This window comes from Glossina fuscipes, unplaced genomic scaffold, assembly GCF_014805625.2.
Source record: "Glossina fuscipes isolate IAEA_lab_2018 unplaced genomic scaffold, Yale_Gfus_2 27, whole genome shotgun sequence".
In the NCBI taxonomy this organism is placed as follows: Eukaryota; Metazoa; Arthropoda; class Insecta; order Diptera; family Glossinidae; genus Glossina; species Glossina fuscipes.
In genome coordinates this window covers 1,044,110-1,063,593 of record NW_023998422.1, presented here as the reverse complement: position 1 = coordinate 1,063,593, position 19,484 = coordinate 1,044,110, and the positions used below count along the sequence as shown (strand labels likewise).

The window sequence follows — 19,484 nt, the reverse complement described above, 5'->3', positions numbered from 1 at the left end:
GTACCGCGAAGTTTCGTGGGGAATTATTCGAGAGGTGTTTAGAAAGGCCCCGACGCATACCAAAAGCCGAAAAAATGGCTCACATACATTCTCATTCTTTATTTCGGTACTTCATATCATCTTATATTAGAATAGAGCCGATAGCCTGTGTTGCTAGTGCTCAATGAATTTTTTTTAGTCTAAGAATTCACTTCATTAGTCTAAAATTAAAATAATAGTAATAATAATAATATATTAAAATACGGTACTGTGTTCAGAAAAACAAATCATTGCGTCTTCTCTTTCATGCACTTAGTAATGCGACCATCTGGCATCATTGCATCAACAGCTGTTGAATCAGATTATTCCGTCCGCTGTTTGAAAAAATGCAAGTAAATAAATCAAAAGGCAGTAATGTTAAGTAAAAAGAATAATAAATGAAAGTGCTGCTCTTAATTAGTTTGCGTTGCGTAAAACATTGCCATTGTGGATAACAGTGAAAATGGATTTATCTGAATTTGTTTTAGGCGGCTTAGCTTCAACTGGCGCTACTTTCTTCACAAATCCTATTGAGGTTATAAAACATGTAATTTGCTTCGCATATTTTTGTTGTACTAAATTTCAGTCGATTAGGTTATTAAAACTCGCATACAATTACAAGGCGAGTTAGCTGCTCGTGGCACGTATGTGGAGCCCTACAAAGGACTTTTCCAGGCATTCGTTACCGTTGCGAAAAATGACGGTTGGGCGGGTTTGCAAAAAGGTCTTGTACCAGCCCTATATTTTCAGTTCATAATCAACTCTTTTCGGTAAGTACGGAACATTAATACATAAAACGCCGTTATGTAGGATCATGGGATGAAATTGAAATTTTAGTTTAAGCATTTATCAAATGGCTTTAAACGAACGCTGGATGCATACAAAAAATGGTGATATTTCATTCGGATTGGGTTTACTTTGGGGTGCAGCTGGCGGTGCTCTTGGTTCCTATCTCTCTAGTCCATTTTTCATGGTGAGAAGACATAACAGACGCAAACTAACAGTAACATTGTCATGCAAAACTTTATAAAGCAAGTGAAATCAGCAAGTTATAATCTTTATAGCACGTTAAACTTTTTTTTTTATTTACATAGCACTTCCATCGACTAGTCATTCCATTATAAACTAATTTAATGTTACTATATATTTACAGTTTGATTGAATTCTTGTTAACGCATTAAACTTTAAATCTTTGCTTTATTATTTACTTTTACAACTTGCTCAAGCTCTTATCACGGCACTGATGACAATATAAGAGGGAGAGAGAAGAAATGTTCTTTTAATATTCCATAAAATATTGAACTAATTGTCTGAAGCTATACAAACTAAATATAATCAATGTTTTTCTTTAACAAATGTAAAATTAAACGTTATTGTTTCACCCGCTAACTAAAGGAAACTTCAGAGACTATAATACGTATGCTTTTTTGATCACTACCGAATTGTAAATCGATCTAGAAATGTCTGTCCACCGATGTGTCGGCCGAGATTCGTTGAAAATACGGGCCAAGTCCTGATGTTTGTTTTAAACAACAAAAAATTAATCGATTTGCTTACTATACCTAAGTTGCGACGGATACATCCGATCACTGAATAAGTCTCCGATCTAATTTGCCGTTTTTTTTTTTTGCAAATTCGCACTTTTAATACAATCCAATATTCACTATTGCTTCTTTGTGTTTTCAAGGTGATCGGTGAATATACATAGTTAACTTTTCTCTTTGTAGCCGCTTTGAAAGACTTTCGCCGATTAGCGTCCCCTCTGCTGATATCGGATTTGAATCTTATGGCGTAGCGATCATTCAATGTCTCATTCATTGTCACATATCGCATGCAAAATCCTTTTCGTTAACGATATTTTCTTTATCAAAAGCCAACGCTTAATCAACAAACAAAGTTCAGAGGTTAGCATTGCTTCGAAAATAACAAAATGTATTATCACTAAAACTACTGTGATCACTGACTGAAAGAGACACGAAAACATATTAACTTGACTCCGAGCGGCAGAAACTCTATTTAATGCAGTTCGTTTAAATGTTAAGCAAGGAAAGTGAGGAAGGGTAAAGTCAGTAACAGAATATTAACTAGATATAATGATATTAACGTCCATAAGTCTTTTAGAAAGCTACATATAATCTTCGTAACTAGTATTTGTGCATTTCTTCTTATTTTTAAAACGAAAAGATGGTAGAAGCACAGGTTTATTCATTTTGCGTTCCCGAAGTGAAACGCAAATAACACACACTTCCGATTGAGATTTTTTGTTCAATCTTTTGTTTGGATTTTACCACTATTTGTGGTAAACAAAATCATTCAAATGCCTTCCACGCGACATCCCGCAGCAAGCAATTTTCGACGAGTTGTCTGCACGGCAATAGCTCCGGCACAAGTTGGTGTATGTTTGTTTTCAGAACGTTGGGACTGTGAGAAATGAGAAATCGGACGATGTTTGTGAACAATTCCCATTACCAAAACGTGATATTATACGTTCGAGAAATTTCTGGGGCCAACCCACCCAAAAGAGGTGGGTTTTGTGGCTTGTGGCGCCGTCCTGTTGAAACCACATATCTTCGGAATCCATATTTTCAATTTCAGGCCAAAATAATTGAATTTGGGTCATACCCTTCTCATTTTCCAAAATGTGCGGACCTATCACATCTCTAGACCAAATACCACACTATACATTGACTTATTGGGAATGCAACGATTTTTCGACAGTTACCTATAGATTTTCAATGCAGCTTTGTTTTATACGGCAGATATCGTAACATGGAAAAAACAAATAGACATAGAGACCAACAGGGCACCAAATATTTAGTTCGACAGCAGTAAAAACAACTGTAACATCTATTGCAATCCAGGAAATAATTCCAACAAGAAAAAAAAAAAAAATTCAAGTTCAGCCACTGGCATAGCAGTCATCTGATCTTAAACTCAAGTCAACTTTAAAAATTTTTTTTTTTAATTTTTTCAACCTGGAAGAACTAGGCGCCATTGTCCCGAACGCTCACTGTGTAAAAATCTATATAACGATTTTTTTACTTGCACATCTGACTATCCGTATTCACAAAGACAAGACAATCCCGTTTACTTCAAATTAAAAATCCAAGAAAATTTATTTCATTCCATCGTGTCTCGTGATAATAATTACATTTAAAATAAATGGTGTAAATAACATAAAAGGAAAATGCCAATTGAAAAAGGAAAAAATTTTAAAACTGAAAAATCTCGACATATCAAAAGAAAAAACACCGGTTAATGGAATCTAACAACAAACCACGCAAGGAAAAGCAATTGAAATTGCAAAATAACAGTACAACAACATTGTATAAATTAATAAGAAGCAGAATTGAGTCTAATAACAATATCAACGATAATAACAAGTACAACAGTAAACAAAACAAAAAGGCAACACCGATAGCAATATCTCAGCAGCAAGGGTACAATGAGCAACAGCCACCATCATTTTAACAACAGTAACAACACAAAAACAGGATTCGTGAACGAATATATATAACAAAAATAGCGACAAAAGTGAAATATTCAATGGGATAGATGAATTACAAGTACTTCGCTGGTCGATGAGCAATTATAGTCGATCTTATTATTACTCATTATGTGGTACTTTGATCTCAAGCTAGAGCTTTACGCGCTATTGCCATTTACTACCCACAACGCTGACATATATTTTCGTCCCTATGCCGTTATATTTTACTTTGATCGTGTATTCAGCGCCTTGATACGTTATTTGAATAATGGAAAGTTGCCATCAAAATTGCGAACTGCGTAAAAGTAATGAAGACTCCTCTTTGTCTTCCTGGTTTTGTGACACATACGCAAACCAAATGTGCAGGACTTAAGGTCAAGCAATGCCATTGCATTTTTTTCTCCCAACCATAGACGAGTAAATATTGGCATGTGAAAACTGATGAAGCAAACCCAGTAAGAGTTTGATAGGACATGGAAAATGATTTTAACGACATGATAAACAAATGCTAAATATCTTGAGCACCCTCACCTCAAAACATGTTTGCTAAAAAACTTAACCACTGCTTATACTTCCAAGAGGTTGCATTTGTCGTTGTACATTCCTGATTTAAATTCTCCATCGCCTTCGATACTATCAGCGATGCCCGGGAAAAATACGGGCGACATTCCTATTTTTGCTCCTGCTGAGGATATAATGAATATCGATGTGTTTCCAATGGGCTCGATCGACGCTGATGAAATTCCTCCTGACAATAAAGATGAGAGTTTGATAAGTGAATATTGATAATACAAATGCTGGTTACACTTAGGAAAATGTGTCCAATAACATCGACCTTTGATCAAAGTTGAAATTAAACTTACACGTCGAGGCTTTAGCAAGTAAAGTTAAGTCGCTCTTAGAATTTTCGAAACGACGGTCGAAGGGATTTAACGATTCGTTTACAACTGAGCGTCTGTATTTTTCCCCTATTCGACCTATTCTTATTAATATTCATTTGTAATGTGAGCGCCCTCTCACAAATGCCATGCGGATCTACTTGAATCCGTCCTATACGACTTCTTAGCTTTCGCCTTGCATAATACTGGACTTAACTATAACCATATGAGCATTCATCAATCTGTCCGCCCTTGGGAAAAGATGGGTGTAGCTAGGCCTGATAATTATGATCAAATGAATACGGGGGAAGATTTATTCTTTATCTACTTTTACTTGAACTGCTGTTGTGTCGTACAAATCATCAGCTTCATAATCCTATATGCTTGCTTTGTAAGATCTTTAATGAGAATTATCGCAATTACGATCAAGCTGTTGATTTTATTAAGAAGATACAAATCTCTCTTCTAAAAACATAGTTGACCTGACATGTCTGATTTATTGTTTTGTATGCATATACGTACGTAGGTGCACGAGCTTAATAGTAAATGCCAGAGCGAGTATTGTAGGTATGTGGATAAATTAGTCAGGCTTCGTGTGCATTATATTATGTAGTATTATCTTTACATATTTAGGGGAGTGTCAGCTATAGGCATCCGTGCAAGTATATATGAAAATGTGGGCGCGAATATATATGTATATATGTAGGTATCTTTGTCTACCTTTCTTGTTCCAATGTTTCCAATATTTTCTTTTTTGGGTAGCTCCACCAGATGTCTTGTAAATATATTTATATGTATATGTTTCTTTTCATGTAGTCTTCAGAATGTATAATTATTGCATTGGTTGGAATGTATATATATATATATATATATATATTCAATAAATAATCAAATTTAACCGTACTTTTCTGACCACTACAGGCTCTTAATGCTACTTCTTGTAGACAGAGTAAAAACTTTTGCTTGGACCATTAAAAAATTTGATCCACGAATGATCCCAATGGACAAAATGAACAGCCTCTTTAAAATCAATTAATGAATTAATTAAAATCATTGAAATATATATATTTATTCGCTATTATTGATTTTGTCAGCTGTATTTCTGCTTTCGCAATACTAAACTAAAAAAAACAACATAATTACATAATTACATTCAATTAAATTTTTGTTGTTAATTGTTTACAAAACGACGATGTACATGAGTCGATTCGGTAATCCTTTCCATGTATTTTTTCAGGTTAAAACTCAATTACAATCACAGGCAGCTAAAGAAATCGCTGTCGGTTATCAACATCATCATACCGGAATGATGCCCGCCTTAAAGCAAATTTATAAAAAAGGCGGTTTATTTGGCCTTTGGCGTGGCGCGTTGGCAACAATTCCCAGAGCGTCATTGGGCTCGGGTGCACAAATTGCCACATTTGGCAAAACAAAGGAATTTTTAATAGAATATAATCTAGTTACTCAACCAATTTTGAATTCGTTTACTGCCGGCCTATTTGCCGGATCTGTTATGTCTCTAGCCATAACTCCGCCTGATGTTATAACTACTCGATTATACAATCAAGGTTTAGATGAGCACGGTCGTGGCCTATACTATAAAGGTTATTTCGATTGTGTAGTAAAAATTTTGCGTTCCGAAGGTATTTACGGCATGTACAAAGGATTTTGGGCAAATTACTTACGGATTGCTCCCCACTCGACATTGGTTTTATTATTTTTCGATGAATTGCTGCGCCTACGTGATGCTTACTTTGTAAAGTCCAAAATATAAATTTTTTTTTAATCTGCTAAAAGTCGGAAGTTAAAAACAAATTTTTCTTATATGTATTTTATTGTAAAAATACGTACATAGTACAAAATTAATGTTTTAGTTGTTAATAAATTCCTTTAAAAAAAAAAACTTAATTTATATCCTGAGAGTGCCTTTGCCACAAATAAACAATACTAACGAACAAAAAACCGCTTCCTGAACATGATGCAATGCTCCAAATAAAAACTTTTATCAAATTCTCAAATTCTTTTTCTTACACCAGTAGAGTGTGTGCACCTCATTTTCAAATATGTTCGCGAACTGAACTTCTGAGATTACTAGATGAAAAAAAAAATTAACTTAAATTAATTTAGAGAGAATTTTTAAAAAGGTTTACAATAATTAATTTACAAAAATTTTTGCAATAAACTCATCCTTTTTACGGAAAATGCATTGTTGTTCATCATCTTCCTCGTTATCATTAACAAAATCCAAGGTACTGCAAATCTCTAAGTCGCCGGCCGCATGAGTGCCCATAGATCAGTATAAAGGCTTGCTAAAAATAAAACTAAAGAAAAAGATTGAAGCCGCCATCTAGAAGAAGCTAACGAAGAAATTCTTAACCAGTTTGCATAAATCACATACTAACATCACACATATCTACGAATTCCTTCGAAAATTAACTTCTATGGAGTCTACATCAAAATCAAGCAATTTAGCAGAATGTTCAGACCATTTACATTAAGGTTAGTAGAAGGCATTAAAAGACCGCCCGGTCTACTGCCGGCGATAACAAGTCCAGCGAATCACCAAAGAACGATAAATGTTGAAATGTGAAAACAATCCTCTTTTGCAGGGTAGTGTGCAATCGGGTATCAAATAGTTTTTTTATATACAATCTAGCTTAGACTCAATAACCCAACCCAAGTTAAACTGATTCGGGGAATACAACGACTCTCTATGTTTCTATACTCCATCTTTTTCTTTTTTTCAACAAACTTTACTAATTTGTGTTGTACCACGGCGCAGTGTTCTTGGTTGTGCTAATGTAGTGCTCTAGTAACAAAACGGGATCCAGATACTGATCCTAAATAAAAACCTAAAAGAATTGCCTATTTTCCATCATTGTCAGCAAACAGGATTCCTTTATTGGACAAACAATGTTTCGCGATTACATCTAAAGGCAGTTTCAGGCGAAATCCTGGTGATAATTTAACGCCCAGTTCCGTTGAAGCTTATGCTTAATCTCAGCGAAACTAAATGTTAAACTCGGTGAGAGAGAAGGGAGAAGATGTCTATAAATTTACTAAACCCAACGCTGAGGGACACTCTCCTACCCGTAAAATAGTCTCCTGTTTTGGTGACTACTGCCTACGGCTTACTGTACATAATGTTGCTTCGTAGAAATGCATGATCGTTACATCCCAAGTCCTATGATTACCAACGACTTTGACACGCAAAAGAAAGGTGTAACAGCGATTCTTCGAGTGGTACCTCTCGTACCTACTGCGCGAACTGCATCATTCGGTTTTAGAGAAAGACTTCCCTTCATTTAAAAATGTTTCGAAAATTAACCGTTGAGGCGTGGTTCTGAGAAAAATTATTTTTTCGATTGAGAAGATCTTCTTATCTGAGATCCAAAAACGGAATACTTCTCTTCGTAGGTGAATGTAGCTAATTTAAAAACTACTACGATTTAAAAAGAATATTGAAATTGAATTCTTCTTAGGGTTATGTGCAACGTGCAAATTTTCTACGCCATGTATTACTTTGTAAAGCATGTTGTGATCTGAAGTCTGTAGAATTTTAATGAGGCCGATGCATTCGGTTCTGAAAATTCAACAATAAAGTTTTGCTGACAAAACGATTAAAGTATGAAGCATTAATAGTAGCAATTCCCAAGAGATCTCTCCTTGAGTGTTACTAGAATCAGCTTTGGAAAACTGATCTTGATATGTTCTGCTATTGAATAAAAAAATATACAAAAAAACTTTAGCCTTAGAATTTATTTTCTGCTTACAGCAATTTGGAGAAAGCTTTAACAGAAGTCTACACCAAAAAGTTTCTGTTGATATCATATTATTTTATTTATATCAAAGATTGAGAGGGTAACCCTGGCTTATTAATATAAAGCTGATACTAAAAAGCTTTGTTGTCATTCTGGCTAGTGCGGTTCATTAGTAAAGATTTAAGTGTGATGTATATTAGTTGGTTGCAGCGATAAATTTATGCAAAATATTTAATAACATTTTTGTTAAATACTAACTCGATTTCTTGAAGTAAACGTGTTATAAACTGAATAATAAAGAAATTAGTATCAATATCCGTCTAACCCAAAGAAACAATACGAGATTGAACGAAGTTGGATGGCATTGAATGAATGGTATTGAATGTCGTTATGTGAAATGTTATTCAAAACCGGTTAGTACTGGAATTTATAGTCAGTAGAGTCAGTGGAATTCTCAATGGCACTGTGAGTACAATTACCCGTAAATGCAAGAAAAAACACGCTTTAGTTCCATTTACTCAAATTAAGAAATAATACATAGGAACGGATAAAAATTCATAAAGTGAAGCACAAAAGAAAAACTTGGAAACCTAATCCCTTTATGTGCTGTTAGATCATGCCTAATTAATTCTCTCTTAAGTTTACGATGTTCAAAAATCCCTGAAATAATAATCTGGGCAACAAATTGTCTAAACAAAATGCTAATATAAGAGAAAAAGGTATATTTAATCGTATGGAGTTACCAGCCAAGTGTCTCAATGAACATTTACCTATTTTTGATTTTTTGAAGTGAATATTAATATTTAAGTGCGACCATCTTCAAGTGGCACTTAAGAGTAAACCTAAAAATTATAACGTCAGTAGTGCGATATTCAGACAGACATTGAAAATTATTACTGACTTACCGTTACAAATCATTTAATCTACAAGATTGTTGAGAATAGGACGACATTTTTCCAGCCGCTGTACTTTATTTGAAGGGATCAAACCTTTTAATTGCATGAAGATACCTGCCTCTCCTAAATAGGTACAGGTCATCGAAAGAAACAATTTGGCCCCATACCACAAATAGTGAAACACGTATAGTGTTAAGACTCCAACACGACTAGGGTTGGTAAGTCTATTCTATGTCTAGGCAAGTGTCTTTATAATTTTTGCGAATCATTTGGTCGATATAAACCATGCTTAAGCTTTCAACTATCTCCTCTTGATAATTAAGTGGAGTAGCTTTGCTTAATTGTTGAGCTTTGGATTAAAGTTAGCTTCGTAGTTATCATCTAATTAGAGGGATCCCTTGGTAGTAGAAATCATTTTGGAATTTGACGAATTTCTTCTCTTAGCAACAGGGAAAATCTAAAGTAATGAATGTTTTGACCTTTCAGCTGCAATCAGATTAAAACCTCTATTCTTGAACTTTTGCAAATAAAGAAAAAGTCTGCACTTAATAAAAGTTTTATCGCTAACCCGACCATAAATCGATCCGCTTTTGAATCATTAGGAGTTCACATAGAACAACGTCTGAGATATTTGAAGGAGGGTGTAAACAGTCGCCTCTCTTTCGTGACATGTTTCAAATAGTTTATATAAACCATTCAAAGTTACCATTGGCACAGAAACTGTATTGTCTTCGTAACAACACAAAATAACGGCGCAATCGTTACCTTACTTCGATTATAGCCTCCCTTGAGAAGAGGGGGAAAAAAAAAGGATTGATATATTCTCAGAACACAAACAAGCATGAATGATTGCCTATCATCCTTAAAATTGTTAAAAATATTCATGGACAGTTGGGATCCTATCCTTATCCATTCAATGTCTATGAAAATGCCAGACAATACTTCCGCGCTGTAGCAACAACCATTGAAATTCCCAAATGGGCGGAAATGAATGAATTTCTGGTGAGGGGAGCGGAAGCAGCCGAAAAGATGGTTAGTACCAAGTCCTCAAAAGCACAGTTTTGGCTTGCGCTAATACCACCAGAATTAGGTGAAAATTATGCATTGAAACAGACATATCTATAAATGTTCCTAATGCCCCGTACATAAATGCCCGTATGAGAGGAAGTATTACACGCGGCTTCTATCTGTAAAACTCGCTCAATAATCCCTTGTGAGGGCACAGGCTCTCAAAGCAAGTGCAGCTCTTCTTTGAATCCCATGAATTGAAGCCAAAAATCGTTTCTCAAGTGGCAGTAAATCGTGCTAACGAGCAATAGGACCGATGGACCCAAACACACAAACATTCTTTATTTGAATAGTTGTATAACGTTAAAATTATTTCAATGCCTTCGTCAATCTCGTTAAAGTTTACCACAGAACAGGCACGTAATCAAATTCGGAAATTTGCCAATGCCGATCATCCCATCGTTATCGTGTTGTTTGTTTTTCCTGCATCTTCTTGTCTTTTGTCATTAATACTTCTTCATCAGCCAACAAGTTTTGAAGTCAAGTCACCAATAATACAAACATTGTAAAAATCGTCCTTCTGAACGTCAAACTTGTCGTAAACAGCATCGGAGTGAGCTCCTCCAAACCAACATGAGAAGCCTAAGAAGTAAATTGAGTTAAAGGCAGTCGACGTTCGTACAGCGGCTTTTATTGATTCTTAATTGCACCAACAGCTAATCAAGAAGGTTCGAGAACAAGGTGGAGTGAACTTGATCAAACTATTCGTCCACACCAGCATGAGAAGCTTAAAAAGTGGCTTGACTTGTTATATATATGAATATATTAAGGATTAAGAACTTTGTCTTGTTAAGATAACGCGGGTAGCCCCAACGCAAGAAAAAAATGTAATTGCCAGTCTAGTTAGCGCTACTCATTTGTCAAGGTTTTACTTTTTTTTACTATGATGATATTGCTTATTAATCGGCTGCAATGATAAAATTATAACAAATATTTAATAACCCTTTGGTTAAATATTAAATTGATTTCTTGAAATAAACGTGTTATAAGGTGAATAGTAAACGATTTAAAAATAAAAACTAGCGATGGCTATATATAAGTTTACTGTCTTTATTATTTGTTTAGATATACGTATATACACTTTATAATTTATTTGGAATTTATCGATTTGCACATATTGTCTTTTTTGTTTTTACAATCACGGTTTTTGAGCAAATTGTAAATATAAAACTAAAGATAAAACAAAACTTGTTACATTGTTTCTCGTTAATAGGGTTATTTCTACATCTATGTGAATGTACATGAAAAAATACTGTTATTTGCGTAAAAAAATTAAGACGACTCCTTTTAAAGCTGTACTGCGGATCATCGAGTTTATGTGTGGCACTAGAAAATCTTACAAAAATATTTTTATATCCTTATGTGTTTGTATTTGTCTTTTTTATTATCTCTGTCATTCAAATTTTCTCTTATGCTTATTTAACATTTTCTTATTCAAGTAAATAAGAGGCAGCCAACGCAAAGTTCGCTAACATCGCGTATAGAATTGCGAACGTGACGCGATTAAACGTTTTTGATTTTTGGTGCTGGCCGCGCTTTCATTATTCTGTGAGACCTGTGTTGGTGGTGCTTGTGCTGATTTTTGCGTATCCATGACAACATTTGAATTAGTTAAGTTATCCGTAGTGACGCGGGACTTTTTCTGTTCATGAATCCTTTCAGACAAACGCATTCGGTCGTTATTGGAGCGATTCGAGGACGTATTCATTTGTTGAGAAATTTTTTTTATACAACTGCTACGGTTACGAACACCACCTTAAACAAAGAAAAAAAGTTTATTATTGTACATCTTGAAAATTAACCAAATTCGAGGTGAAAAATATGTTCTCTCTCTCTCTCTCTCTCTCCAACTTCTACTATAAATGAAAATTTTAAATTTTTTGATTCAATTTGTAACCGACAGTTACTCGACCTATATTTTTGTCTTTCGCCTGCCCATTGCAAGCTCTGCACTGCCTGTTTTTACACACAGTTTTAATCTAATATTTAAATTCCTGCATGGGACAACTTTGAATTTGGATTGATGTGGTACAAATATTTAACAAGGCCATCATACTACAAGAATAGGCACGGTAGCCATGGGAGTTTAACTAATATGTACCCAATCAATCTATTTATGATTCATCACCTTTACATTTCTTATTGTGGCTGCAGAGCATATTCTAATAACACTTACTTGTTTGTATCTCTGGTTTGGCAGCGGAAACTTTCTTGGCCTCACTTGACTTAGTAGGTGAAAACGGCCGTCTTACTGCTGCTACTTTTTCTTCCACTTCACGTTTCGGTGAAAGAGTTAAATTAAAATTACGTCGTACTCCAAAAAACTTTACACTAGTTTGCCCCGTTTCCAACTTTTCTTTTTTTCTCGTGCTCTTGGGAGCAGTGCAAATTATTGGAGGAGACACATTCTGCTTTTCAGCTATATAACTTTTAAACGATTCCTCTTTCGGCAGCCTTACACGTTTTGGTGAGCTTTTGCCGTCCAGCCGTTGCTGAGGGATTCCCATTTTATCAATATTTTCCAAAGAATCCGAATGTGGTTTGTGATATTTTAGTTTAGGTTCGACTTCTGTAAATTTTTTACGTCCAAATACTGGAGTTTGGTTAACACGGTAAGTGTGTTTAATTTCTGTACTAGCGTTTCCAGGAGACGCAAAATTTACTGAAGGCAAACCTTTAAAACGTTCAAACATTTTTATGGATTGTGGTGGGGATTTACAAATTTCTTCCTTCATTTTGAACACCGATCGCATTGTTGTTTGGGAATTTGAGAAATTTCTGCGATTTGCTTCATCAATATTATCAATGCGTGCTTTACATAAATTTAAACGAACACGTATATCGTCTAAAGCATTTCTGTAGGATCTATCATTAAGCGCACTTTTAGCAGGGGTGTTGTCGCTTCGCGGACGCACAGTCTCAATCGAGTTCTCTGCCGGTTGTTCTAATATTGTATTTTCACCCTTAACTTCATCCACTTGATCAGCGTTTGAAATCTGATCTATTTCTTGGTAAGTAAGACTGGTTTCACAGCTTGAGTCTAAATCGGAGTAATTATTCAAATTTTCTACATTATTCAAATGTAAATCGCCATCTTGACTGAAGTTAATTAGAAAACCTTTCTCTACATAATTCGCTTTGCCATTACTTTCTACGCCAAGTTTAATTTCTTCCACATCTGTTAAGCCAGCATTTTGTGCTTGAAGAAAACGTTGCCTTCTTTTAGCACGCATGCTATTATGGATACGTTCGCCGGTGGGTGAAAAATCTTTACCTAAGTGAGGTGATTTCGGGATATCATCGGGCAAGTTTAGAGCACAACATTTGACTTCTGTATCGTTAATGGCTTCTGTGACAATCGTTGGCAAAGATTGTGGTGTGAACGGTAAACTTTCAACTTCATCCAAATTTTCTCGGCTGAGATTGGATTTTGGTGTTAGAAGATCCACTGGTGTTGAACTAATACTAAAACCTTTATAATTCTCGATATCGTACAATAATTCTTCTGGCATTAATTGTTTCGAGATCACAGAGGATTTCAGACTATCCAGCCAAAGCTCGAGTACATCAAATGAAGGCCTAGAAAAATATTCATTTTTAAACATTTAAACTTTTAACAATACGTTAAGAATGAATTATTTTCCACCTCAATGGAAATGCGCAGAAATAATTATGGTACCTAAGCCTATTAAGCCAGAAACTGTTGTAAGCTCGCATAGACCAACCAGTTTACTTTTCTTGGCTTGGTTTTTCTAAGATGTTTTAAGTAAATGTATCTATGAAGATTATTCCCAGTTCTAGAGCCTTTGCTCTAAGTAACCTTTGTTACTTATTTCTGAGCACTAGTTCGGCTTGACCAGAACACATGGCACCATTGGGCAACGTCATCATATTGTGTTGTACGTGACAGAGGCCATTGAAAGTAAAAATTATTATGACGATATATTCCTAAATTGAGAGAAGGTCTTCGATAAAGTCTTACATAATTGGATTCTTTTCAAACTTAAATGTCTTCCAACCAGGCATTTGCTGCTTAAATCCTATTTGCAAAGCAGACAATTATCCAATACATAGCAAGTTGAAGGTGGACGCTCTAAGTAAGCGTCCTAAATACAATACTTCATACAATTTTCACTTCAGATTTTCCGATTGCTGACAACACTAATGACACAGCAATTCTATTTTTCTTTCAATTCTAGCAATCCCATGAAATCCCATGATTCCGGACAAATGCAATATGAGAATATATGCCAAAAAGTCTACGCTAAATAAGAGCCTTTGACCTTTACCTTCCCTATTGGCATCCATGTAAAATACCTTGGCCTACATATAGACCGAAGATTAACACTGAAAAGTCGTATAAAATTTCAACGTAAGCAGCTTGACTTATAAAACAAGGAGATTCTATTGGCTAATTCGTCCAGAATCTCAACTAAAAAATAAATGCATTTTCTACATAAATGGCCTCCAACTTGATTGAAACTGCGGCATAAAACTGTAGGGAACAGACAGTAACTTTAAAATTGAAATTTTCCTAAAATATCAATGTAAGGCTCTGTGTCTTATTGATAGTGTTTCTTGGTCTGTTAGCGACAAAAGTACTCATTATTCAACCCATTTCTACAAAATATCGCGTCTGAGTGCGTTATTACGTAAATCCCTTCGCAATATTTCTTATGGATAAATCCATTGAAATATTTATTTAAATGTCATGTTCGTACCGTTATTTTATTTACAATGAGGAATTAATTCCTGTAATTATAAACACCACCAAAGAATGAGGATAAACTCATCATAATCTTTGCAAAATCCAAAGGGTGTTAGAGACCCTATATGCAACATGATATTCTGAATTGATTAAGCCATCGAGGAGACTATCGAATGTTGTTCCACCTGCCTGTCCGTCTATGTAACGTCTATTGTATACATCCTCCTGGCCGCAAAAATGAAGCTATCGATTTCAAGCTTAGTGAAAACATTGGAAATTTCTGCACGCATATTGGTGTTGAAAATAGTTACGGATGTTCAGAGCACTTGCTCCGTTTCTGCAAGTCAAAAGTTGTGTTTTTGCCCGTCACTCACAAATTATAAAAGATAGGAAGTCCAGATATTCAAAAAAATTCAGTCATGCCCACAAAATATATATTTCCTTTTCTCACTTTTTTCAGGTTTTGTGCTTGTAATAAAACAATCTTCAGTATTATTTTGAACATGACTTAAGTGACGATATATTATCTATCTAAAAATTCGTAGCATGGTGGCCGCCACGACGTAGTGGATTAATTTTTTTGAGTAAAATACCGTTAATGTGTGTGTCAAATAAAAGCACCTATAGAGTGGAATGCGACAAGCTAACTATGTTAATTCTACATTAGCTATGGTGGACGTGACGACGCGGTGGATTACATTTTTCTCAAACAAAACCTTTTAGTGAACTATAAGATGGATGATAAATTTTATACCATTCTCTTTTTTGTAACCATAAATTAAAGAAGTGGGGGAATGGAATTTGAAGTTGTTAAAAAAGTACTTTTCAGAAAATTTTTTGGACTTCTTGGAAATATTATTTAGCCAAGTGATTATAATTGATTTTGGTCTCCCTTGACTGAAGACCTTGTAGACAAATTTTTTCAAAGTTTGCCCAAAAAGTTTTAGATAATGTTCTAGAGATTATTTAAAATTACTTTTAAAAAAATTACCATTACCTCTTATCTGGATTTAAGTCACAGCATAAAAAAGCAATCTTGTAAAAGGGTTCTGGACACTGATGGCAAAACTTCTCGCAAAATATTTTCTGATTTAAGCCAAAATCTGAAGTACGTGGCAAATAATCAGGATCGGCTTGAACTCGTCCTATTATCTATGAAACAAAGAAAATTATTAATAAACTAAAAAAGAAATCACTTTTATAATATTATTTACTTCACATAGCATTATACCGAATGAAAATAGATCCACTTTCTCATCGTATCTCAAGCCCTTCATCATTTCTGGTGCCATCCAGTAAGGGTTACCCACCACTGTGTAACGCTGGCGTCGTTGCCTACTCTTACTACGTGTTAACGTATTAGATTTCGAGTCCTGCGAATCTGGAATTCCACCACACCATTTGATTGTTGGCGTGGTGATTATCCGAGCCAAACCAAAATCAGCTACAATTATAGTACGATTTTCACGCACTAGACAGTTCAAAGAATTTAAATCACGATGAATAATATTTTTGGAATGCAAGTAACTCATTCCGCAAGCAATATCTTTAGCAAAAGAAATGCGTTCTGTCCAACTTAACGGTAAACCAGAATCATGTATGAGTTCTTTTAATGAACCGCCTGCCACGTACTCGGTCACCAAGTGTAACCTTTTTTCTTTGTACAAAACTCCAATAAACTTAAGAACATTAGGGTGATTTAAAGAACGTAATACTGCCACCTCTTTGAGAAAGTTACGTTGAGCTTCCTCATCCACCCGATACAGTTCCTTCAACACCATCACTTCTTTAGTCAAACGATGTGTTACCTTATAAACTTGACCAAAGAAACCTTTACCCAAAAGCTCCCCTATAACTAAATCAGCAGCGCGAAAAATGCGTTGGGGCTTTGGTTCCACCCGAAATGACCTAGTCCTAGACAAATCGTACATTTGTTCGGTGCTGCCTACATGGCGTTCCCCAGTTAATTTGGACATACTCGAACATCGTTCTTTGTCCCGAAGTAATGTTTTGGTACTATCGACCTTGCCGGCCGGTATAGAATGAAGTTCATCATGTTCATTGGCAATCATCATACTTAAATTTTTATACTTTCTTAATTGACGGGTTTTTGTGCCGCTAATGTAACCTTCATCTTTGCGTTTATAAATTCGTTCTTTATCCTTTTTGGTTAATTTTGGATCAACATACTCTTGTTGAGATTTATTAAATTCACGGCCAAATACTTCCACACTGGAAGCCGATGTAGCCAAGGGTAGAGACAATTCGCTGGTCAACTTTTTGATATCTATGTTACTACAACTCCGGCACACTTGCACAGGATCATGCTCGACTGTTAATTGTAGAATTTTCTCAGTGCTACGTATCAAGTTGTCAATCTGTTCTATTGAATTATTACTGACCGGCGTGCCGTTCACTTCCAATATGCGATCGCCCACGTGTAAGTTCGTAAGATTTACATCGATTCTGTTTTTAATCAGAGTGTTTGTATATGAGCGTGTAATTGCAAAGGGGAAAAATTGCCAATCAATAAATGCACCTAATAAGTAAAGTTAGCTGGCAGGATTAAAATAGTTAAAAAGAAACTTTACCTATACGCCCCACAACATTGATCGATCACCGATGTTATTAGAGAGAAAACGTATTTTCCAACACGTCCGTATATTCTACAAATGAGTCTTTACAAGAGGCGAATCGAAAAACGAGCATTTCGAGAGAAAATGAGTGAGAGTTTTATTAGTAATAGGTCGTACAAAGTTAATTGCATGTGTGCGTGTTCGTTAATACTAGGTGATTACAAATTTATATTTAGCGCAAGTAAGAAACTGATAGTAAGCATTTCTCATCGTTAAGCTTATTTGTAATTGTTGTTTGTTACATCAAAAGTAAATGAATGATACATACTCAGATATACGAACAGCTGGGAATAGTTCGGTGGTATTGCTGCCTGATGACATTTTACCTAACCCAACGGCATCGAAAGTAGCCAAATTGCAAGCACAATTTTGCAGATTGTCGCCGCAACTTGAATGACTAACAGTGTCAACAGATAAACGTAAGCTAGGTGCAACGTCTCTTGGTACCTCTACCAATCGTATAGCGTGTAAAGGCTTTCGAGAGGAATCATTCCCTTTAACAGGTTGTAGCATTTGCTTGTTGTAACAAGGATCACAATAAAGCTTAGAACGTTCCAACAGCGTGTATGATTCTCCATAACCGATAAATGTTTTACACGATGTACAACAAAAGCATTCAGGATGATATTTATGATCGCCTGCCACCATTATCGGCCCCGATATAATGGTATTACATTGTTGGCATGCTTCTCCGAAGCGCTGAACGTAATCCTCCTTGCAAAAAAGGACACCATCCTTTTCAAAATACCAATTATGAACAGCACGGCAAAAACAATCGCTATGCCATTGCTGTCCCAAGCCAACAATAAATTTTTCATCTTGCTGCAGATCGTTTAGACAGCCGCCACAAGTTTTCAAGTTGAAGTTTTTAATTTTCTCGGCCATGAGACAACGTTCATCGCAAAACGAATTTGTAACTAAAAGATGGAAATATTAAAATTATTTACGACATCTAGAGTACTAGAGGTGTGAATCACCGCCACCCGTAACATAATTGCACGCACATATATATCCGAATTTTTGCTTTCTACTAGCTACATTGTAGCGTCAAATTTGTTGCACAAGATTAGCTCAAATAAACTAAAATAATTCCTTTACTTTCGAAAAAAGCTGCTTTAATTTTTTTTTTTTAATAATATTTGTTTAAAATATCCCAACCCACATCTTTATATACATACACATTCCCTTCCTAGTTTTTGCCTTACCGAAAATTAAAGAATTTTTTCTTTATCGTTGCAGAACGATTGTATATAAATGTTGTATGCAAGCTTTTACTTAGCGAACTTGTACGTTCTTGTATACTTTAAACAATTTTTGTTTAAAATTTTACATTTTTATTAAAACTTATATATTATTTCATAAAAACTATGCACTTGGAGATCTATCTGATTGCACTATTTAATAGAAAACATTGTTGCCGATAGATTTACAGAATTTTTGATTATCGTTTGATGGCGGAGTTGATTTTTGATTTGCTAGTAGAAAGTTGCTTATGCGGCGTTGGAAAATACCGTATAAGTTAATATATAAAGAATGAAGTAAAACCAAATAGGACGACAAGCTGAAACTGCTTCAAAAAAGAATTTACTAACGAAAACTTAATAAATCATCTTGCAGCTTATTGACGTTGCAGCTACTTGTAAATTTTCTGAACATTCTTAAAAATCAACCTCTGAATTTAAAAAATTGTTGCTGAAGAGGAAGAAAAATCATTGATTCACTTTTGTTGATTGCTTTCCGTTATTTTAGAATAGTGTGAAAAAGAAAAATTTGCCAAATAAGTTAATTAATTTTGCGCAGCTTCTTTCGAGGAAAAAAGTACGTACACATCGAGGTACGGTATTTTTCGGACTATAAGACGTACTTCAAATTTATAAAATGATTTTTAGAACAATATATTTTAATGTTACTTTCGAATCAAAATTTTTATTTATTGTTAACATAACTCGTACTTCAGTCTCGTACTATCGCTGGTCTCGTGAATTTCACCATTCGTATTACTTTCATCTGAACTATTGTTGACGTGCTTCAC

At 35.0% G+C, this 19,484-nt stretch overlaps 2 protein-coding genes across 3 annotated transcripts; one reads left to right on the top strand and one right to left on the bottom strand.

Annotated features, from left to right (window-relative positions):
* Positions 1-335: 335 nt before the first annotated feature.
* LOC119636028 (solute carrier family 25 member 35-like) lies at positions 336-6,217 on the top strand. The gene is made up of 4 exons (XM_038031099.1): positions 336-553; positions 613-788; positions 856-991; positions 5,621-6,217. The coding sequence occupies exons 1-4, from the start codon at positions 482-484 to the stop codon at positions 6,155-6,157; spliced, it is 921 nt and encodes a 306-aa protein (XP_037887027.1). The 5' UTR covers positions 336-481; the 3' UTR covers positions 6,158-6,217.
* Positions 6,218-11,283: 5,066 nt separating this feature from the next.
* LOC119635770 (LIM domain kinase 1) lies at positions 11,284-18,885 on the bottom strand. Of its 2 annotated transcripts, XM_038030772.1 has the most exons (7): positions 18,658-18,885; positions 17,721-18,369; positions 17,408-17,494; positions 16,031-17,282; positions 15,814-15,968; positions 12,285-13,687; positions 11,284-11,863 (listed from the first exon to the last, which is right to left on the bottom strand). In XM_038030772.1, the coding sequence occupies exons 2-7, from the start codon at positions 18,335-18,337 to the stop codon at positions 11,577-11,579; spliced, it is 3,801 nt and encodes a 1,266-aa protein (XP_037886700.1). In that variant the 5' UTR covers positions 18,338-18,369; positions 18,658-18,885; the 3' UTR covers positions 11,284-11,576. The 2 variants fall into 2 exon arrangements, with proteins under 2 accessions (XP_037886700.1, XP_037886701.1); XM_038030773.1 differs by lacking the exon at positions 17,408-17,494.
* Positions 18,886-19,484: the final 599 nt, after the last annotated feature.

Bases quoted from the DNA above. Each gene is read 5' to 3' on its own strand.
- LOC119636028 (XM_038031099.1), top strand. From the start codon at position 482: ATGGATTTATCTGAATTTGTTTTAGGCGGCTTAGCTTCAACTGGCGCT. The intron at 554-612 runs GTTATAAAACAT...TCAGTCGATTAG, and splicing joins TCTTCACAAATCCTATTGAG to GTTATTAAAACTCGCATACA. The intron at 789-855 runs GTAAGTACGGAA...TTGAAATTTTAG, and splicing joins TTCATAATCAACTCTTTTCG to TTTAAGCATTTATCAAATGG.
- LOC119635770 (XM_038030772.1), bottom strand. From the start codon at position 18,337: ATGGCCGAGAAAATTAAAAACTTCAACTTGAAAACTTGTGGCGGCTGT. The intron at 13,688-15,813 runs GTAATGGTAATT...ATATTTTTCTAG, and splicing joins GACTTAAATCCAGATAAGAG to GCCTTCATTTGATGTACTCG. The intron at 11,864-12,284 runs GTAAGTGTTATT...TCTTTGTTTAAG, and splicing joins CAAACCAGAGATACAAACAA to GTGGTGTTCGTAACCGTAGC.